Genomic DNA, 23584 nt, shown 5'->3' with positions numbered 1-23584 from the left:
CTTTTCCGGAGTTCCTTACCCTCTGGAACTTACCCAAATACCAGAACATTCCAGAAAAGAGAAGCAAGCAATAAAGACCCTGCACAGATCAACCAGCGTTCGGGTTGACATAGCTATAAATATGATAATTCTTCTCATCTTCACCTGGAGTTTCTTCAATGTGGTTTTTATATATTTTAATAAGCTTAAGCAGGTTGACTATATGACTGACAATGTGATAACTTGATAAAGACGCATGGGAAGAAGCAGGGAACGCCAGCAAACACTCATGTTGCGTAGCCTGGGCTGCCCAATTCAAAGACTCAAGCGTTGTGTAGCCAAATGACCCTTTAGTATAGCCCCATGTTCCGAGTAAGGCGTCGTTGCTGAGCTCATCGCCGTGTGACCAGCGTGAAGTGGACTAGCACAGACCCGCGTGGTGTAGCACCCTTTACCCTGATGGCGCACCATCCATAGATGTGCCTGTTAGAGCTCCGCACGGCTGGCATCGGGAGGTCGCTTTTCAGTGGTGTTGCCACAGCAGTGGACCACAGTGTGACACTGAAACGCATCCCTAGGTGGTTGGAATGGTTTAGCTTACTGTAATCTCATGGCACCACCCCAGCGTCTGTAGTCTATATCTTTATGATTTTAAACAGTCCACTGTTAAGGAAACTTGCTATACAGCACACAACTGTACCATAACCAAGAGAAACTGTACCAAAACCAAGATGTTTGGGAAGTCTGAGAGAGAGTTGATCCAGCCATTTTGAATCCACCTGTTTATATCACAGACCCCACCCCACCCCCCATGCTGCTGATGGTTTTTCTTCCTTTCTTTCTTGTGGTGATAAGGTCAGAACCAGTACACTACAATAAGAAGGCAGAGTTCACAGAGTTCAAACTCAGCACCAGGAAGACCCAGTGGCCCGTCAGGAATGTCCTCATGAGGCACAAGACCCAAAATTTAACCCCAGTCAAGAATGTTAGGGCCATTTCAGACCCAAGGAAACCAGAGCTATGTCTTTTCACTTTACGAAGGTTATATTTGTCTGTCTTTTTAAAGAATACAACTCTTAAGAAGTTTATTTTATTTATTTAAAAAAGTTTTAGGGAGCTGTAGGGATAGCTCAGCGGTTAAGAGCACTGACTGCTCTTCCAAAGGTCCTGAGTTCAATTCCTAGCAACCACATGGTGGCTCACAACCATTCTATAATGAGATCTGGTGCCCTCTTCTGGCATGCAGGCATATATGCTGGCAAACACTGATATATACAACAAGTAATAAATAAATCTTAATTTTTTTTTTTTTTTTTTAGTGATGGAAGTAAAACCCAAACCCTAGGGCATGTTGGTTCTGTGGTCTACCACTGAACTCTACATCTTGGTCCAATAGGTTTGCTTATTAAAGGCCTGGATTGTAAAGAAACAAAACAGGGAGGCAAAAAGTATAGAACAAAAATATAAATATAAATGGTTTATGCTTTGCTAATAGCTTTCTAACACAGTGAACTAGCACAAGAGATTGCTCTGGAAAAACGCACAGCGAAGGTTCAAAGACGGAAGGAAGCGCCCCTTAGCAAGACTAAATTAGTCTTCTTGTAGTTTAGAATTGAGATTGCCTTCTTCAGCGGATTACTGGGTGTGTGCCCCTGGGGTTCACGGGCCGGTTGGCTCAGGCAAAAGTAGATGAAGGGTCTGCTTTCATTTGGCACCACGGTTACCAAACTTTCTTCCCAGGAGGTGCGGCCAGGCGAAGCTGCGCTTCTTGTCAGACTCCTCGTTTTGGGCTGCCTGGTCCCTCCCTTGCTTCCTCCTCTTAATTCCAGGGATCTCACCCACGGACTTTCGAATGCTCCAAAGCTCCACCGCTGGGCTTCACCGCCAGCCTGCCATGTCCTCCCAGTGCTGTATGAACATGTCTCCGGCACCTACTAGTGGCCCGCCCTGAGCCCTGCAGCTTCTCCCCCATTATCTGCATTTCTGACCCAACATGCAGCCCACAGGATTCCCAGGGGATGCACAACTAGAGCAGGTCTCTGTGGTGTGTGTTGGGGGGGGGCAGTCTTGCTGGTACCCTACATGCCCATGGGAGGAGCTGCTGTCATGACCACAGCACAGCTCTAGGGAGGTGCCTGGTAAACAGGTCACAGACTTGTTAAAGTTTGATGTTCCGAGAGCTAAGGAAAACCGGTGATGTAGAATAATTCGTGCAGGCAGCTGTCCTGCAGCAGTGAACTCAGAGGGCGGCGCGATGCAGCTGAGTGAATCAGATTGCAAACAAAACTTTGGGAATGGAATGGCGTCCTCTCTGCCCCTACCGGCTTTACTGTAGGATGCTCCAGGACATGGGGCAGCCCACCTGACCTCCGTTGCATCACTTGTGAAATAGAGATTGAGACACAGTCCGACAGCATGGTGTCAGTCGAACAGCGTGCGGCCAAACAGATGGACTAATATTTGTCTTCCTTCTTGTAAGACTGCATATATGCAGGGTATCACCAGGATTAAGTCTCCTGAGTTGTTGACAGTGAGAGCTTCAGACTTCCTGCTTAACTTGTTACCAAGGCTAGGACTTTTCTATGTTTGTATTTATTTACTTTTACAAGTTGCTGTGTTTAATCCTAGAATCTGAGAGATGACTTTTATTGTCGTCTTCTCTACCTCATGAAACCCAAAATGATAAACAAAATTGAAAATAAAGTTAATGGCGAATAAATATTTATGCTTTTTGTCTTTTACGTGTTAGTAAAATGTACGTGGCAAAAGGGAAAAAAAGTTTTATTTATTTTTTCTTACCCACTAAAATAGCGATCTATCCTATGTGGATTAAAATCCCAGAGGACAAGCGGACATCTCTGCAACAGGTTTGTTTAGTTAGCTCTGTTAGTGAAGTGCCATCAGCCACTAGTGGGAGTCGGAAGGGGCCTCTGGGATTTCGTGTTGTGTGTGTTTGGATGCAATCGTTAGAAAATGGTTCTTTGAACAAGGCGTTGATCATTGGCCGTGCTTTCTTACTTTGATATTTCATCAAGTTCCTCTTTGAAAGTGTTTGTCAACTGTGAAAAACTCATTTCCATGGTAGCTGGTCTAATTGATGATTTTATTTTAAAAGTGGACAAATTATAGTTTTCTGAAATTTGTAACTAAAATTAAAGTCTGTATATTTTCTTTAAATCATTGTGGTTTTTAAAAACCTTGACTAATATACATAGACTACAGGGGATGTAAATCTTAGACAATTGATTTAGAAAGAAAATAGGGGAAAAAATGGAGTAAAAGAAATTTTTAAGTTCATAGAACTCAAATTAATCATTTCTTTCTGTCTTTTTGTTCTAAAACATCTAAAAATAAAACACATACATTCTGAAACGCTATACTCAAATAATAATTAGCACAGAGAAAGTTTTAAGCCAAAGGGTAGATCACAGTCCAGTTGTATTCTTAATTGTCCGAGGACCCAGAAATCTGAGTTCTGTGCTTCGTCTCTGAGTTGTGATCGTGTTCACAACTAATATTTTCTACTTAAAAGTGGGGAGACAGGCCTGTTGTATAGGCATGCGTAGGACTAATTAATGCTGTACTATACATTTTGTCAAGGAGGCTGCTGAGGACTAATTAGCATGTTTGTGGTACACTTGGACACGTTTGGAGAAAAGTGGCCCTGGAGTCACGCTGCCTTCCAGGGCAAGGACTGCCCATATTTATTCAGACCTAAAAAGTCTATGCCGAGTTTTGCTACGATGGCTTAAAAAAGAATAAAGTAGTTTTTCCCGATTCATTTTAAAAATTGAATTCTATTTAGAATGTGTGTGTATATATATATATATATATATCACTATTTTTTAAATTGAGGTATCTTCTAACACTTTTAGATTTAACTCTAAAGAAAAAAGAGTTAATATTCTGGCAGGAGGAGGAGGGGCCTGGTTAACTTAAATGGGCATTTTGGTAACACTATCCAGAAATGCTGACTATAAGGTTGTAAACTCCGCGTGCGCACACAGGCTGTGTTTTTGGTATCCTGGGTACACAGGTGTGAAGGCCAGAGGTTGATGTTGGATGGCTTCTGATGCTGTTTTCCATGTTAGGACATATCTTTAGGTTCAAATGACGTTTTTTGAGATGTACTCATTATTTTCAGTTTGTGTGTATGGGTATTGTCTTTGCACCACGTGGATGCAGTGCCTGAGGAGGCCAGAAGAGGGCGTCAGATGCCCAGGAACGATAGAGGGTCATGAGCCACCATGAGGGTACTGGGATTTAAAGACTCACCAGAGCTCCTAACTACTGAGTCATCTTTCTAGCCCAGATTTACTTATCTGTTTTAAATTTCACTTATTTTGTTATGTGCGTTCATGTACATGTGTGTGCATGTCTGCCATGGTGTGTGGTTGGTTAAAGGATAAGATTGTGTGAGTCTGTTCTTTGCGGGACCTGGGGATCAAACTCCTGTCATTAGTTGGAGGCAAGTACCTTTCACCCCTGAGCCACCTTGCTGGCCCTCTACCTTATTTTTTGAGACAGGGTCACAGTGAACCCGGAGCTTACTGTTTTTGCTAAGCTACCTCAGGATTTGCCATGCTCTTTCCTCAGCCCGCTACACTGGGGTTCCACGTGTTTGCTGTGGCTTCTTTGCCGTTGCTTCTTACATGTGGATGCCGGGGATCTGAAAGTACCTGTGCCTGTAAAGAACCCTTTCCCTCCCAGCCATTTCCAAAGCCCTGTGACAAACGTGTGTATAATGATTATCTGAGATTACCAAATAACAAAGGAAGTATTTAAGGGCTACAAGGAAGAACGAAGGAATTGCTAGAGTTATTGGCCTGTGAGCTAACAGCCAGGCAGCCTGACACAGGATAGGAGATGGTGCCTTGAGCTGACATGGGTTAGGATGGAGAGTGCTTCATAAAGCCATGACTCCTGTAGAGTTGCACCTTCTGTGAAATGTTGGCAAGGAAAGAAATCTACCTACATCTTCAAACTGAAGACACTCATTTGGCTAAGCCAGGCTTAGGTGGGGGTGGGAGTGAGTTTGGGGATTGAATTATAATACTCTAGTAATGAGCAGAAGGAAATTTGACAAGTGACACACTGGGTTCCAAAACTTACAGAATACAGCTATGGAATAGCTGGGGAGATTGTAGCTCAGCGGATAGCACTGCCTTGCATTTACAAGGCCTCAGATTGGCTACATAGACCTGCCAAATAAAAAAAAGAATCCCCAAGTAAGGCCTTAGCCAAAATAGATAAAAATATAAACGGATAATAAAATTTAAAAATGCCAGGCAGATTTTAAAAACAACAAATACAAGGGCTAAATAAGAAATACATGTTCATTAAAATAATGATTAAATGGTACAGTAGAAAATGAAAACTGAAGAAAGAGAAGTAGAAAATCATATACGTATAAATCAGATTGTACCACTGAGAGAGCGGGAACTAAACAGCTGCAGATATAAGGGAACAATGGATCCAGCTTCAGACATAAGGGGACAAAAGAGCATCTTCCGGCAGAAGATGGGCATAGAGAATGAGCAAGGGCAGAGGACAGGCGTAAACTCTGCTCTTGAAGGGAGACGAGAATCAGGAGGCTCAGGGAAGCTCTCCCAGGCTACCTTAAGGATACCTGAGCCGAGTCACCACGTTAGAAGTGGTAAATGTAGACAGCAAATGGATGATGCTGAAGCTTGTCTTTGCTATATCATCAGGTCAGTGGGTCTCAGCCTCCCTGATGCTGCGACCCTTTAATACAGGTCTTCATGTTGTGGAGACTCCCAACCATAAAATCATTTTCATTGCTACCTCATGACTGTAATTTTGCTACTGAGCCACGGTGTCTCAGTGCCTAAGACTGTCAGGAATACGTGCTTTCTGATGGTCGCAACCCACAGGTTGAGAACCGCTGTTCTAAGCGACGCAGACAGTATCACAACCACCCTAGAGGTTTCAGTCAGATGGATAGTTTACAAATAAGCAAATATGTTATGGCAAGTAGTAATAGGAGCTATGAAAACAATAAAAGATCGCAGAGAATTGAGGGGAAGAAGTAACGTTAGCTAGGAGGTCCAAGCAAAGCTGCACTGAGAAGGTCCTAGTGGAGGAGGCAGGAGAGAGAGAGAGAGAACGAGTCATTTGCAACAGAAAAGGGAATGGTTTGGGAGGGTGTGGAAGGGTGCTGATGCAGAAGGCTGGTCTGAAGCCTGCTGAGGAGGTGGGTATAGTGAGTGAGGGAAAGAGACTGAAGAAACCGACCCTAGGATTTTCAGTGCAGCTGGGTAAATGGAAGCACCCTTCAGAGAAGGAAAAGACCAGAGCAGAAGGTTTGCAGGCTAACCAAAGGGTTTGTTTGTTTGGTGACAGAAATGCATATTGATCACTTGAGTAGAACGGTCTAATAAACTATGGGATCATGACTCAAATCTCAGGAGGGGCTAAAGCTGAAATTAATTTGTGAGACTTGAAGCATGGATACTCTTTAAGGGTAGGTTTGTAGAGTGAATTGGAACCATTTCAGGCAAAATAGGACCTAAAAGAAAAGTGTGGACTTTGAAGTTTAGAATCTCAAATTTACAAGAACAGAAATTATATATATATAAAAAGACAAATTTAGATAATGAGGTGGTAGGAAGAGAAACTAGCGTTCACAAAGGTAAGTGGAGGAAGTTTATTAGGGAGGGTACTGCTTTGGGCTAAGGGAAGATGGGGTATCTGGCTATTGCACTTGAGATGGGGGACCCTGAGGACACCAAAGAGTGCAGTTTGTGACGAGAGGTGGCCCAGCACTGAGTGTGGACTGCTGTCACAGGAGGCTCTTCAGTTCCCAGCACCTGTGTGACACTTCACAAACACCTGTGACTCCGGCTTCAGGGGATCCACACTCAAAGGTACATATTTCCCTTCCCACAATTAAATCTTTTTTTTTTAAGTACAGTTTGGCTGGGCATGGGGGCACATGCTTTTAATCCCAGCACTTGGGAGGTAGAGGCAGGTGGATCTCTGGGAGTTCAAGGCCAACCTGGTCTACAGAGTGAGTTCCAGGGCAGTCAGGGCTACACAGAGAAACCCTGTCTCATGCCCTACTCGCAAAAGTACAATCTGATGGCAAAAACAGATCTTCCTGTGTAAGAGTTGACATGCAGTTTTCCAAAGAAATAAAGGGAGGAAAATTCATAACTTTTAATTAATTAATTAAACTTGTTTTGCACTTTTTGTTTTATTGGGTTTTTTTTTTCTTTGTTTTGATTTTCTTTGGGCTCTCTTGTTTTTTGAGAGAGGGAAAGAAAATAAAGTTGGGTGGGAAGTGGAGAGGATCTGGAAGGTGGTGGGGATGGAAATGAATAAGATCAAAATACATTGTATATAGACTTTAATAGAAAAACCTTTTGGTTGAGAACATGGCATATAAATCATCTATTACTCTTTGTAGCTATAATGAGATCATGGGCAAGCTAATTTATAAAAAGAAGAAAAAAAAAGTATCTCCCAGTTCCAGAGCTTTCGAGTGTCTGCAGTTCGTGAGGCCGCAGTGTGGAGCCTGATTGTTTATCTTGTATCTGACTTGTCTCAGTCTCCCTATGACCAGGCAGGATGGATGAACAAATGAGGGCAAACTTGTTTTGTAAGAAGTCAACTGTCTTGTAACTAACCTACCTCCATGACAACAGAACCAGCACACTGGAGTGTCAGCAGCTCTCGGAATTGTAGTGGGGAGTGGGGGAGTTTGTTTTGTCCTGGGCATTGATGCATACGTACACGTGTGTGAAATCTTATTTATAACCTAAGCAGGCCTGGAATTCACTGGATAGCCCAAGACTCCAACTTGTGGTGATCCTCCTGCCTCAGCCTCTCAAGTACTGGGATTGTAGTTTCTAAAATTTGCAATTTGAGGTTTGATTCAAACCATCATACCAACAGAACTGAGGCAATCTTCAAGCCTTGATGGTTTCGCTGAGAAATCCTAAAATACCTAAAAACTCAATTCTAGTTCTGCATAACCTTTTCCAATATTAAGATGTAAAAAGAGCAAATCTCAATTTATTGTGTGAATCAAGTTTTCACCTTTACAATATTTTATAAAGTATAGATAATTTGTAGATTTTTTTTTTGAGTTGAGTGAGTTTCTTTGTATTCCTGCTTTGGGGGTAATTTGTTTGTTTTAATTACAGTAGACATTGAGTTAGGTCAAATATTAGTTCCATATCAAGGGAATTGATGTGATTTTTTTTTTTTTTTCTGTTTTCAGCTGATCTCATTGCTCAGCTTTTGCCTTGAAGCCAGCCATGGGTCCCTGGGTCATGCTGTATTACTCGTTTTTCATGTTGCTGAAGGGAATTTGTTCACATTCTAAGGATTTTTGCATCTGTGCTCCTGCGGTCGTTTTTTTCTGTCATTGTAATGTATTTATCTAGTTTTGATATTAGAGTAATACTTGCTTCATACAAGGGATTGAGATTTACTCTTTTCTAACTTAATATTTGGAAAGGATTGCGCAGAGCTAGAATTGAGTTTTTAAACATTCAAGATTGCTCCAGTGAAACCATGTAGTCTTGGAGAGTTCTGTCTTGGGAAATTTGAAATTGTAAATTCAATTTCATTGTAGGTTGTGGGCCAACTTAACTGAACTATTTCATGCTGAGTGAGTTTTAGCAGTTGGGGTATTTTTCGGGTGTTCCTCCAAGGCAATACATTTATATGTGTAGGGGAATGTGGGTTCACCCTTATTTCCTTTGAGATCTGTAGTGTTTACAGTGTTATCCTGTTTAATTATTAATAACTAATAATTCATAGCGTGTCTCTCTTTTCATCAGTCTTGCTAAAATTTTTACCACTTGGTTGTTTTAAATGATCTCTCTCATTTTTATTTCTGTTGTTTTTGTGTTTCAATTAAAAACCAATTTATTCTTTTAATTATTACCCGTAATTTTTTTTTTAGTTAAAAAATGTATTTTTTCTCTTCTGAGTTCTTGAGCATGGCACTTAAATTATCCCAGACCTTTGCTTTCTCCCATTTTCATTCTAACATCTGTTATGCTATATGATTACATTAATACATAGAATATGGTTGGAACTACAAGTAGACATTTTATTGCCTGTTGTTCGTGTTTCATGTTATTTTTGTTCCTTTATTCTCCATTTATTTATTTGTGTGCCAAATACTTTAGGCTATTATGTTAATTTTTATTTAAAAATATTTTAAGGTATACATGTGTACATGGGTGAGCATGTATGTCTGTGTATGTATGTGGGAGAGAGACAGAGAGAGATGTGTGTGTGTGTATGTATGTATGTATGTATGTATGTATGTATGTATGTATGTGGAGGCCAGAGGCTGACCTGTGGGAGTCTGTTTTCTCCTTCCACCGTTTGGGTCCTGGATATTGAGCTCAGCTCATCAGGTTTGGAAGCAAGTACATTTAGCCCTGTTCTAGTATTATTTCTGTTGCTGGGACAAACAAAAACAGCTTAGGGAGGAAAGGCTTTATTTGGCTCATTCTTCCAGGTATCAGTTCATCACTGAGGGAAGTCGGGTGAGGAATTCAAGTGGGAACTCAAAGCAGAAACCATGAAAGCTCACGGGCTCATGCTCAGAGAGCTTTCTCATACACCACAGGTCCACCTCACAGATGCCCCCGGGCTAATCTGACCTAGGCAATTCCTCAATCGAGCTTTCATCCCAGGCGGCTCTGAGCTGTCAAGTCAGAGCTGAAGCTAGGACAACCCCCTGATCCATCTCATAGGCCCGTAAATTGGTCAAGCATGGTTTTCTCTTGTTCTTTGCACATTTGGGGAATAATTTCTTTGATGTCTTAAGCAATTAAATCCACTACCTGGAAAGGAATTGTTTTTATTGAACTGTTGTTTTGTTTTTGTTTTTTTTTTTTTTCTTTTCTTTCTGTTGCTCCCCATGTTTTATAATTTTTCCTGCCAGTTGGCTAATTCAAATGGTACACTAGTGATACTGAGGATTAGAGGATAGCTCCAGAGGGGTTCCGGGGCCCTGAGTCCTGCTACAAAGAAGTCTCTAGAGACATTTCGATTAATATTTAGCAAAAATAAGAGAATGTATTAAGAAAGATGAACTTCCAGAGGAGGAGTCGGGCTGGAGCAGGCTTAGTGGTATCATTTCACAAAGGAGCCAGCCCCTCTGGGCACACTTTGTCTGTCGCTGTAGCTCTGAGTAGAAGTTTATGTGGCACTTGTCATATCATTGTCTTAACTTGCCACCGGAGGGGTGAGGGTTATTATTATTATGAGCCACGGACTGTTTCCGGAGACTTTGGAGTGCCTCTGCCCCTATGCCAGTGGCCTGGGTTGGTTTGCGTTTGCCTCAGCTGGGACTTCCAGCCTTCTTCTCTGCTGGCGTGCTTTTCCTACATGCCAGTTCTGTAAGGCTTTTTCACAGGCCTCCAGGTCTCCCCCTCTGCCCCACCAGCCTGTCTCATTAGCACCTCTGGATTCCGAGCACTTTCTCTTTGCCCAAAGGATTGTCACTGTTGACTTTGTTTACTTAAGAACTTGCCTAGAGTAAACCTCACTGTGTCGTGTGGCATGTGAGAACAAATATCTCTGCTGTATTTATTACTGATTTTCTTTTCTTTGTAAGGCTGACTATCTATTGACAAGTGACTGCCAATGATTGGCTCAGATGCAAGACCCAGAAAGGCCTTTCCTTCTATTGTGACAGATCTGTGTGCACATTAGGTAATGTGGCCAAGGTTCAGGCTCTTCTCACCCGTCCCAGATTCCACAGTGTTGTGTGTCTAGGCAGGAATGTGGAGGTAGCTCAAGCTTGCTCTCCCGTCTGCTCCTCGTGTCTGCAGCTAGGTTCGGTAGAAGCACATAAACAGTGCAAAGCCCACAGGGCCTCCTTTCCTTCTAGATCCAAGGCCACGGCCCTTGCTAATCTGCCACGTGGCTTGTTCCAGTTGGGACCTCAGACTGCCCCGATAACTTCAGGGTTTTCCCTTCTACTTCTAAACCACCGGCTTTCTGCTCCCTCCGCACCAGCCCCACCTCCTTTTGTCAACACAGCTCCTAGCTTTCAGAGCCTGTCCCGCATTCGCAGAACCATCACACTGATGGCTTTTGAGATGTTTGTGCTGCTTTCATATAAGGACATAATGTTGACAGAAAGTATGTGATTTTTACATTTCATTTGGAATGTGCTGTCTAAGCTATCACAACCGTAAGTAAACAGAAATCTAATCTTTTTATTGTTTCAGATCTCAAGTTCTACCTACAAAGACAGGAATGAGGAATACAAACAGCAGTTCACACACCTGCCTGAATCAGAAAAGTTGATAGCAGGTACTCAGAGCCCCTCAGACACAGACAGATGTGGCGGACGATCATATGGAGAGAAACCTTGGGCCTTCATGCTAGACAGGGACGGCTTCTTAAGAAGAGCAGTGTCCTGTTTTACAGGGCGACACGCTTCAGCCAAGTGTAACTAGGGCACTGGTGATTTCTGACCTGTGAGGTGCTACGGACTAACTAAGCAGAAGTCTGTGCTCATGGTTTCTTCCGGTTCCTCTATATGTGGCTTTGTAAGGGACATTTAGATTTGATGCTCATCGTGCAGTAACTCTCCTGAGAAAAATACACTTTTCAACAAGTGCACTGAAAGAGCAATTTAATAATGCTCTAGAGATAAATTTAGGAATAAGTCATTATTCATGTTATGTTTCACGTGGAGTTTTTGTATGTGCTAGGCTTTCCTGTAAGAAACTTAGTCATTTTGTTACAGAAATGCTTTATTATGTGTATTTGTGTTTGTACATATATTTGTATGTGTGTTTATGTGTTCATATATATATGTTTGAACATATATTTGCATGTATGTACAAACATATATGTAAATATATGTATATAAAAATGTAAATATGTTTGTAAATATGTGTGCACAAAATATTTGTGCAAACACATAGATGTACATATATTATATATATACATATATATGTATGTGGGTTCACTGGAATGTAGGTGTATGAGTGTATGGAGGCCAGGGACCAATATGGAAAGTCTTTCAAATTAACTCATCTTATGTTTGTGACTGGGTCTCATTGAACCTGAAGCTCACTGATTGGCTACATTCCTCCTGTCTTCTTTCCCAGTGCTGAAATTCTAAGCACACCACCACACTTCGCTTTAAACGTTTTTAATTTAATTTAATTTAATTATTTTTGTGTAAATAGGTGTTTGCCTGAGTATGTTTCTTGCTACATATGTGTGCAGTACCTACTGCGGCCAGAAGAGGGCATCAGAGCCCTTAAGAGTTACAGATGGTTGTTATTTTTCTAAAACTGTGTTGTTGTTTTTTTCTCAATTTCTCTCTTAACCTAGTTATCACACAAAAAATTAAGACTCTTTTATGTTTGTTTAATAATAAGCTCCACAAAACAATAACTGAGCAGTTATTACTTTATTCTTAAACCTTTAAGCTAATCTTATTTCCTACCAGAGGACATTTCAGAGATACTCACGCTTTGCAGCTTTGCCTGCTCCAGCTCCTCTCCTCATGTCACCTGGACCTCTCCTATGGCAGAATCCCTTCATTCCTCCTCTAACTCCTCCCCGGGCTGGCAGGAAGTCCAGCCCTATTTTCTCCCCTACGCAGCGATTGGCTATAAACTGCTTTATTGGCCTATCAAGGGACAATTGGGAAGCAGTGTTCCCGTAACATTGAGGCAGGAGATTCTTAGAGCAAGAATTGCAACAAGATATGGGGGAGGGTACAGAAATCAGCATTTGAATTACACAATAATCTTAAGCCTACAGTGAGCCACCACATGGGTGCCAGGTTGCGAACCTGGGTCCCCTGGGAGAGTAGCGGTGCTCTTAACCACTGAGCTATTACTCCGGCCCCCACAGCCAGATTTTTAAATGGCTTCTGGGAACTCATGACAGGTCTTATGCATCCAGGTTGGCCTCAAATTCAGTATGTATCTGGGGATGGCCCTGAACTCCTGAACCTCCTGTCTCTACCTCCCAAGTGCTGTGATAACAGACATGTGTCACCACCCCCATATTTTCATGATAGAAATTTCATGTATGAAATTGAGAGAAAAGTGGTGGTGGGGTATGGAAGGATTTTGAAGGAAAGGAGAGGTAGTTGTGTTTGTGTGGTAATGGAATGTTAAGTGTTAATTGTTAAAAATAATTACAACTTTTTTGCACATGTTACAAATGTTCTTGTTAGCCTCACACTTAAAACTTTTCACAGAAACCCTTCCTGTTCATTCCTACCTTGTTTTGTTTTGTTGAGACAGGATCTTGCAATGTACCTCTGCTGCCCTGGAACATTCTATGTAGAGCAGCTGGCTTCAAACTTGGAGATATCCTCCTTCCTCCGCCTTCCAAATACAGGTGTGTTATTACCACCTCGTGAGTTTTGCCTTTTTGAAATATATTAATTTCATTGTATAGTGAATTATACTCATTGTAAGACTGAAAAGCCACACAGGAAAATGCAGAGAAAAGAATGACCCTTCTATCTGTATAATTTTTTTTTTTGTCTTTTATACATTTTCAGTGTGTGTGCTTATTTTCAAAAAGTTACATATTTGCACTTTTCTGACTGGTACAGCTCACACGTTTAATGTAGATGTGTTAGGAACGGATGTAAAGGGGAGAGTGGCGCATAGGGAACGAGCTTTCTGAGGTGCCGGGATGGTTCTGTATGGTATTTTGGTGGTGACCACATGACTATTAATTGGCCACATCTTTGTTGAGGATCTTTGTTGCTTACATCTTTTAAAAATAATCAAAGTATCAGGGACATCCCAGGATAGAGTGCTAATCGTGCAAATGAAACTAACTGTCATAAACGAGTGAAGTGACAATCAAGAATGGGTTAGTATATGGATAGTTGCCCTTTGATATTTCAGGAGGCTGGCTCCTGGAAGTCCCCTCAGACACCAAGGTCCATGAATACTGCAGCTCCTGTGTAAAATAGGATAGCATTTACATGGACCCAGAGCACATTCTTTTATGTACTTTAAATCATCTCCAGATTACTATTTGGCTCACTCAATGTAAATGGTTGTTACATGTACATATATATTGTTTAGCGAATAGTGACCTGAAAAAAGTTTGCGCGTGTTCAGTGCAGATGCCGTTCCCTTTAACAGAAACATTTAAACATACTTTTGTGATTTAATCTGAGGAGGAAGAAGCCATGGCTATGGTGGGCTGACCCCGCCTGTCTTTTCCCTATCTCTGTCTGCTGAGACTGTAGCAGAAGGGAATGTGTCTAGAACGCAGGTCTTGGTTTCTTAAACACGGCTCTCCCTGAAGAAACTGCTGGAGCAGTAGCAACGCCAGACCAGTGAGGATGGGGCATGTTACCGTTACAATGTCAGCAGTGGGTTAAGAAAACGAAAACACGGAACAACTTGAAACAGCTCCCGATGGTCAAAGTTATAATATCTTAAGCAACAAAATAACAATGATTTGGGATAACAGCCTGAAGAATCAAATAAATATCTGCGAGTCCATATGGCTATGAATAAATGCCTGAATAATTAAATTAAGACTATTGCAGGAGCAATAGTCTCCCAGACCCCTAAGCATGTTTAGATAATTTATATGTTTGCTAAAACTTAAAATTTCAGAATTTAGGGGCAGGAAAGATGGCTCCACTGGAGAAGCATCTGCTGAACAAGCACGAAGACCTGAATCTGGGTCCTAGAACCCATACAGAAGCCTCGCGTGGGGAGGCTCTCCTATCCCCCAGCAGTGGGGTGGGAGCAGGCGGGCAGGGAAACGGACCAGTCAGTGAGGCTCATGGCCAGTAATCCTAGACAAATTGATGAACTTCAGCTTTGGTGAGAGACCCTGTCTCAAAACACGAGATGGCCCAGCACCTGCACAGCAGCTCACAGCTGTCTGCAGCTCCGGTTCCAGGGCACCCGATGTACATAAAACACCAATGTACAGAAAACAAAGGAAATTAATCATTTGGATTTGGCAAATTAGAGGTCACGAGTGACAAAAAGGAGGGAGGGGAAGGGGGAGGAAGAAGCAGCAGCAGCTGTGATCTAGGGAACTAAGTAAGTACATGCCTAAAGTTAAGGTGGCCTCAGTTCTCATTCTCCACACCTGTATGGGTGAGGAGAGCTTTGTCTGACATACTGGTGAATAAAGCGTTACTGTCACCAATGAAAACCCATTTGGTGTCTGTGCTAATGAACCCACATTTGGTATTTTTAATAGCTTGGTGTATGAGAGGTCAGAGAAGGGCACCCAGTCCTCTAAACTGAAGTTATAAGTGGTTGTGAACTGCTTTGTGGTGCTGGGAACAGAACCCGGGTCCTCTGCAAGAGCAGCAAGTACTCTTAACCACTGAGTCATTTCTCCAGCCCCATATTCAATAGGTCTTTGTTTTGTTTTTTGAAGCAGGTTCCTCTGTGCAGCCATGGCTGTCCTGTAACTCATTCCTTGATCTGTAGACCAGGCTGGCCTCAAACTCAGAGACAGATCCACCTACCAGAGCCAACATCGCCTGGTTCTCCTTAGCTTTTAGAAGTCAGAAGTCTATCCAGCCTGCTCAGATCTTTTCACAGATAGTTGCAGTCAAAGTTGAAGTAACAGACAGCCCAAATTACACAACGGAAAAGCTTAAATTGTCTTTCCTTGTTAGAAAGTTATTTCAACCTTGAAATGATTTGGTCTGAGTTGGCAGGGTTAGGCCAGTGTGAGGAAGGATGTGTACTGTGTAGTCTGTGACTGTGAATGGAGGAGGAGACTGGGGAAGCAGTTGGAGTGGCTTCCCTCTGGCGGTGTATACCTCTGCCTACCCATGAGCACTCTTGTCCATGTGCGGGAAGGTGGAGAGAGGCGTGCTCATGGACCTGCCTTCACTTAGCAGAGATTGAGGCGTGGATGTCTCAGAGCTGAGGGCTCTAGTCATTCATTTATATGAGGGTTTATTCACCGGCCTCTGCTTCCTGCCTTCTAAAACATTAGAAAATCTTTCCATCTGCTCGTATATGGCCCCACCTCGCCCAAGCACTGTTTTGAATTTAATTGATTAAATGTCCTCTTTGTCTTGTCAAAAGAAGTTTCTAAAAGGGGAGGAAATAAACACAGGTCTAGCTTATCCCTTTCAATTTGCAACAATCCTATGCACTGGTTTTTTTTTTTTTTTTTTTTTTTTTTTTTTTAATTTGTTTACTCCTTTAAAAGAATTGTCTAGGAGACTGTTCTTTTGCTTGGTGATGCTCAAAACTTACTTTTTGAGTTCTCTGATTTTCTAAGTGAACAAAGAAGAGGTACAAACAGAATAATAATCCAGTATAAAATCTCTTGCCAACTAAAAATACCTGTCCACAAAGGCGGAAGACTAAAACAAGCAGTTTTTGATTGATTAAACATAAACTGGAACGTGATCTAGCCATGGTGATACATGCCTGCAAGTCTATCACTGTGAGGCAGAGGATACCAAGTTTCAGAGCAGCCTAAGACACAACGAGTTCCTTACCAATGGAAGCTACATAGAGACCTTATCTAAGTCAAAGTGTCACTATTCACAGATGATATGATAGTATACCTGAGTGACCCCAAAAATTCAACCAGAGAACTCCTTCAGCTGATAAACACCTTCAGCAAAGTGGCTGGATACAAAATTAACTCAAAAAAAAAAATTAGTAGCTCTTCTGGATATGAAATACAAAAGGGCTGAGAAAGAAATTAGGGAAACAACACCCTTCACAATAGCCACTAATAACATAAAGTACCTAACCAAGCAAGTGAAAGTCCTGTTTGAAAAAAAACTTCAAGTCTCTGAAGAAAGAAATTGAAGAAGATATCAAAACATGAATCTCCCATGCTCATGAATTGGTAGAATTAACATAGTAAAAATGGCCATCCTGCCAAAAGCAATCTACAGATTCAATGCAATTCCCACCAAAATACCAACACAATTCTTTACAGACCTTGAGAGAACAATTCTCAACTTCATATGGAGAAACAAAAACCCAGAATTGCCAAGACGATTCTGTACGACAACAGATTGTCTGGAGGTATCTCCATCCCTGATCCCAAGCTGTCCTACAGAGCAACAGTAATAACAGCTGCATGGTACTGGCAACTGCTTCTTAAGGATCGACACAGCTGGCCACTGAGGATGCCTTCAGCAGGGAGAGTGCCTGCCTCGTGGGTGCCATCCCCAGCACCTCATGAACTGGGTGTGGTCACACAGGCCTCATAAACTGAAGGGGTGGAGGTGGGAAAATGCTCTGAGCAAAGCCAGAGGGATGCGGCTCTCCCTTCTCCCCACAGACGATGACGAGGGTCTTTTTCTTTTCTTTCAATGTATATTTACTCTTTTAGTTGTTGCAGGTAAAAAGCTAACAAAATACAAAGAAAAGAGGGTTTTTTTTTTCTTGTAATTTAAATGCTAAATCTAAAAGCAATCTTTAAAATGTCCTTTTAAGGGATTTTTTTTTCCTGTTCGGTAAGATCTGTGTCACTGTGCTCTCAAGGACCATTACTGCAAAATGGAATATTTGGAGACATATATTTCCTGACTTTTTTATTGCTTATTTAAAATTTTAATCTGGGTGTTTGGTATACTCCCTTAATACCAGCACTTGGGAAGCAGAGGCAGGTGGATATCTGTGAGTTTGAGGCCAGCCTGATCTACATAGTGAGACTCTGTCTCAAGCAAAGGAAAAAAAGAAAAGAATAAAAGAAAAAGCACATTCTCCTAATGGTTACCTACTTTATGGACAGTGTGCCTAAGTTCTGAGTTCTTTAGTAAGACAAAGAATACATATTGCTTATTTACATATGTGTATACTATTTCATGTATATGATGTTGATTCACTCCTAGATTCCCTTATGGCTTTGTCCTGTATCTTTTCTTTTATGGTTGGTATTAAAAGAAATCTTTGGATGTTGGAGCCATTTAAGAGGGCCATAATTGTGTTTTTTGCTAGCAAATTGAATAAAGCAAGATGTGTCAAAGTGACCTAAGGAGCTTGGTTAATTTCCTTAGGTTGACTACAGCTTTCTGGGAGACCTTTATGAAGTTACAAAGTCTGTAACAACAGTTTCTGATAAGAATTATTTTCTTAGTCCATTCTAGGGGAATCAGGTTGCTAATATAACTGATCAGGTAGAACATTGCCTCCTGAAATGATTATTTTTACAGCAGACAATCATTTAAAGTAGCAAAGTTGGGAGCACAAAAATTGCATAATTTTTGCTTTTAAAAAGAAAATTTTATCAATTATGTATGGTATAATGTCTTTGCTGTATTTTATATCTATTTTTTTTGGCCACAATTTTAAGCAATTTTACTGTGGTCTACATTTATTATTACAGCATATTTTAGGGAAGCCACATTTTAAAATTACAGAAAAGTCTGTCAATGATATCAAATAGATTTCTGTTAAAATATTCCAGGTGTGTAACTCAATGTAATTAGTATAAAATAATGCGGGCACGATGTGGCACCCTGTGACACATTCCCCTTGACCTTGCCCCTGAACTGTAGGGCTGGTACTCTGTGTTATCAACCAACCAGGTAGTTCTGAAGTCTGAGAAACTTTGGATGATAAAATGTTTCAACGGTTAAGACCTTTACCCCACTCTGTTTGGGAGATACACAATAGTGAATGAGCAACCTTAATCTGCTTACTTATTTACCAGGAAATCTTGTTTGGTTGCGTCTCTTTTCTTTCTTTCTTTCTTTCTTTCTTTCTTTCTTTCTTTCTTTCTTTCTTTCTTTCTTTCTTTCTTTCTTTCTTTCTTTTTTCTTTCTTTCTTTCTTCTTTCTCTCTCTCTTTCTTTCTTCCTTCCTTTCTTTCTTTCTTTCTTTTCCTGAAGGAAGCATTGTGAAAGGTTGACTGCTTTGTTCAAGTTTTAATGTTAGGATTTAACACACCCGGGTCCTGTCCTGATCGAGGGGAGAAAGTGGGGGAAAGCAGCTAAGCACAGGCGTTCATTCCTCTTTCTCTGCTTCTTCATCATTGATCAATCTGCTCCCAACACCTGCCTTCCCTACCACAAGAGACCAAATTCCTCAACTGTATTAGTTAGTTTTCCGGTTGCCGCTCTAAAATGCCCTGACAAAAGCAACTTGCAGGAAAACGGCTTCATTTTGGTTCAGTCCCTGATGGTGAGGAAGTCATGGTGTCAGGCATTCGAGGTGGCTTCTCCCGGTGCATTCCTGGTCAGGAAGCAGCCAGTTTTGCCCATTAGACACAGTCTGGGACCCCAGCCCTAGGAACGGCACCACCCATATCCAGGGTGGGTCTTGCTTGACAGATTACTCTGATTAGCCCAGAGGCTTATCTCTTAGACATCCTAAATTCTAGCAGGTTGACATTAACCACCATACCTGCCTTTCACTTCAACATTCCATTTGGGTAAGAAATATTTCTGGTTAACCTAGTGCAAAACCAAGTATCTGGCATAGAGTGTATGGATGAATGAATGAGCGAATAAATGAATGGATAGGGATAACTTCCCATGAGCTAAAGTGGTATAAGATTTATTCAGTTGTCAGACTTTTGTGAATGACCTTCTCTTATCTCTGTCCCTACAGATTATGCCTGTGCTCTTCAGAAGGATATCTTGCTTCAGGGGCGGCTGTACCTTTCAGAAAACTGGCTGTGTTTCCATAGCAACATTTTCAGATGGGAAACTACAGTAAGATATGTTTGCATTTGATTTTCTGGTGCAAATAATTGCACAGTCAGAAATATACACAGTACTCTTAAAAGCAATGTATTTAAGGTGATTCAAAAGTAAAACCATGTATATATTTGTGTATCTATGTTTATATAAGTATAATGCGTTTATGTATGTGTAAATGTGTAGTGTATTTTTCTAATTTTAATACATCCGGGCCCATTTGCACTTACTACTGTTAGGTTGGAAGGGGCTTGGCTGCCAAAGCCATGGTTACCTGACAGATTGTCTAGACTATGCTTGAGGGTTTAAATGCTGAGCCTGAATTCTTTCTCACCCAGTCCTCATGTTATATCCCGGTATTGATGGGCAGAATGAGGAAGGGAGCATGTCCAACCCACTGCTGACCTTGGCCTTCATAGAGAACCCAGTGTATGCTTGTGACCTCCTAGCACAGACCTTTCAGCCAAATACTCTGGATTACATTGATGTAACGCTTGGTATTTTGGGTTGTATGTGTCTCTGAAAATATGCACTTCAGTTTTTAAAAGGTATTTGTGTGTGTGTGTGTTTAGATTTCTATTGCCTTAAAGAATATAACGTTTATGACCAAGGAGAAAACTGCTCGACTCATCCCAAACGCTATCCAGATCATCACAGAGGGCGAAAAGGTGAGGGACCCTCTGCCTTTGCCATATCAATAATGGGAAGAAAGTCTGCCTCACGGGAATATCATGGGGAATACAGGTGGTTCTTGAAGTTACAGTGTCTGTGAAGACACAGGAGAATCTATACCAGACTCTTGTAATGTTTAAATAGTTAGTATTTGTAGAGGAGAAAGCTGGGACAGCCAGAGGTGGGAAAGGACAGTGGGAGGTGAATAAGGCAAAATATAATTATGGAAGCTTAATGATGTCACAATTAAATCCACTTTAATGGATTTAATTAAAATAAAAAATGAAGAAAAATAATAAAGAAATACACAAGGTTACAGGGACATTAGTAATTGGTAGGTCATACGTTGTGTGTGCAACTGTCTAGAGAGTGCTAGGATGTATCTTCTACAAAGAATATGTATCTGGAGCTACGTGGTGGTGCATGCCTTTAATCCCGGTACTTGGGAGGCAGAGGCAGGCAGATCTCTATGAGTTTGAGCTCAGCCTGGTCTACAGAGAGAGTTTCCTGGACAGCCAGGGCCACACAGAGAGACCCTGTCGTGAAAAGCAGACAAACAAACCAAACAAAAACAACAACAAAAATATATATTGATGTCTCAGCTTTTGTTCTGTTTTTGTTGTTGTCCTGTTTTGTTTGTTTTTGTCTCTCTCTTTTTTGTTTTTCAAAACAGGGTTTCTCTGTGTAGCCCTGGCTGTCCTGGAACTCACTCTCTAAACCAGATTGGTCTGAAGCTCAGAGATCTGCCTGCCTCTGCCTCCTGAGTTCTGGGATTTATAAGTGTGTGACACCACTGCCCGGAGAACTCAGTTTAATGAAAACGTGTCTGTAAAAGCATTCATATCCAAATCAGTGTGCGAAAATTTCTCAATCACTTCAGCATAGGACTGGCTTTCTTCTCCCTGTAGGGAAGCACTTTGATAGGAGGTCATCCACTAGGCTGACGGAAGCGATAACCCACTGTGAGGCTCCATCAAGGATGTATCTTGCTGCACTTTCTCATTGTAGTCAACTTGAAATGTGACTTTACAAAAATAGCTAAGTGTAGAGCAATACATGGGGCTGAAAAGAGACACAGAACTATAGGTTGAGCATTCTGCTTTTTTCTGTAGCATCATAAGCCTCAGGGTTTAATTTGAGTGTTTTATATTTACCATCAACAGAGATCCAATATTTTTGGAGTTTCTTTAAGACCTGAAAAAATTTTCATAATTTAAAATTTGCGTTATTAATATATATATGTATTTCTGGAATCTGCTTGTATTTTTCGTTTATACAGGGCTCAGTTGATAGGTATCATATCGCAAAGTTCAGAATAAAAAATCTTTTATTTATTCTATAAATTTTAGATTAATTTGAGATAATTATGATGAATGTAAACAGCTCCCTTGTTTTAACTCATTTTCCTAGTAAATAAGAACAAAATAGTGTTTGGAAATGATGTTTCTTATAAGAGTAGGGTTTAAAAAGCTATCTCACTTATGCAAGAATTATTTTTCTTTAAACACAAAGGTAAGTGAAAGCAGTGTGGAGAGTTGATAGGTTGGCTTTGGTCATAGCAGGGCCCCACAGACCTTCACGGCAGATGCTTCCCCCTTAACTTTCACAGTGCTAAGTTTGTTTCCTTATTTTTCTTTGCAGTTTTTCTTTACATCTTTTGGTGCCAGAGATAGAAGTTACCTGAGCATTTTTAGGCTGTGGCAGAATGTATTATTAGATAAGGTAAGTGTTCATTCCAGAGGTGTGTTGTCAGAAGGCACACTAGGGGCTAGTGTTTATCCAAGTAGAATTTGTGGAGAACGATTTTCCTATTTTCATGAATCTAATTCTGATGACAGTTCAAAATTTTAAAGCAAAAGATCTATAGTTTTTTTTTTTGTGTTAATTATAATCCTTAGGATAATATCCAAGATTAAAAAAATAGTAAAAGAAACATCAACAAAAAAAATGATAACTCAAAATTATGTATTTAACAGTAAACTAATAATGGAAATAAAAAGGGACACACACATTTAATAAAACACATTTAGTGTCTTGGTTAGGGTTTCTATTGCTGTGCTAGAACACCATAGCCAAAGCAACCTTGGGAGGAAAGGGTTTATTCGGCTTCCTCTTCTGCATCACAGTTCATCATCAAAGTCAGGGCAAGAACTCAAGTAGGGCAGGAACCTGAAGGCAAGAGCCGATGCAGAGGCCATGGAGGAGTGCTGCTCAGCCTGCTTCCTTATAGAAACCAAGACCACCAGCCTCAGGATGGCACCACCCTCAGTGGACTGGCTGCTTTCCCATCAATCACTGATTAAGAAAATATCCTACAAGCTTGCCAACAGCTGGACTTTATAGAGGCATTTTCTCAGCTGAGCCTCCCTCCTCTAATAACACTAACTTGTGTCAAGTTGACATAAAACTAGCCAGTACACTGAGTAAAACGATCTTTTACTAGATGTTACATAAATCCTTATATAAATCTAAATGAATCACACAGTGCAATCAGGATCTGAAGGTTGATGGGATAAAAAATACACAATCTGACTATATGTTATGTTTGACACAGAATAGCTTCAAAGCACAGATTTCTTGAAAGCGAAAGAAGGAAATGAAACGTGCAAGCAGGGAACAGGGTTGATGAGTGCTATCTCACGAGGTAGGCTTTAAAACTAAAGTGGATGGACAAGGAGTGCATTTGCCTTGGTAGAAGGGCCAAATCATCTGGAATTCATAAAAGTCATAAGTGCACATGTAACCAGTAACAGAGCCCTAAAGTATGTAAAGCAAAACTAAACAGAACTGAAGGAAGAAATAAACAATTTAGCAGTAACAGCTGAATTCATACCCCACCCTCAGTGATGGGAACAACTTCACAGAGATCAACAGTAAATAGAGGACAATACTACAAACTAGGACTAAAGGACACCTATGGAATGTTGTATCCAACAACAACAGATATGCATTTTTCTTGAGGGCATGTGGACATTCCAGAACAGACCGTAGCGCTAGATTACAAGCCTCAGTGCATTCAAAACGATTAAAGTAAGGCAGGGTGTATTCTCTGATCACAGTGGAATGAAATTAGGAACCAGAGGTTCACTGGAAAGTGAAAGTTAAATAGAACATTCCTAAAGAGCCACTGGGTAAAAGAAGAAATCACACCACGGGTAATTATTGAAAAAAAAAAAAATCCTTTCATGAGCCAAACAAAACCACACCAAGTCTCATGGGTCATAGCTAAAGCAGCATCCAGAGGGAAAATTGTAACTGTAAACACTTGTTAGATATTTTGAAAGGCTGA

The 23584-nt window shown here is 41.0% G+C and overlaps 1 protein-coding gene across 4 annotated transcripts in view; it reads left to right on the top strand.

Annotated features, from left to right (window-relative positions):
- The window catches only part of Gramd1c (GRAM domain containing 1C), a 70398-nt gene that overhangs the window by 5718 nt on the left and 41096 nt on the right, over positions 1-23584 (top strand). The window contains exons 1-6 of one of the 4 annotated variants that reach the window (XM_055625040.1): positions 11029-11115; positions 11205-11289; positions 13251-13347; positions 19535-19638; positions 20196-20291; positions 21937-22017. In XM_055625040.1, coding sequence (XP_055481015.1) covers positions 13260-13347; positions 19535-19638; positions 20196-20291; positions 21937-22017 — 369 coding nt within the window. In that variant the 5' untranslated portion in view covers positions 11029-11115; positions 11205-11289; positions 13251-13259. Of the gene's footprint in view, positions 1-11028; positions 11116-11204; positions 11290-13250; positions 13348-18661; positions 19356-19534; positions 19639-20195; positions 20292-21936; positions 22018-23584 lie in introns of those variants that run through there. The other 3 variants (XM_055625039.1, XM_055625041.1, XM_055625042.1) reach the window with 3 other exon arrangements.

This window comes from Psammomys obesus, unplaced genomic scaffold (genome assembly GCF_907164565.1).
Source record: "Psammomys obesus unplaced genomic scaffold, mPsaObe1.curated_primary_1811, whole genome shotgun sequence".
Taxonomy (NCBI): Eukaryota; Metazoa; Chordata; class Mammalia; order Rodentia; family Muridae; genus Psammomys; species Psammomys obesus.
This window is presented reverse-complemented; position numbering and strand designations above follow the sequence as displayed.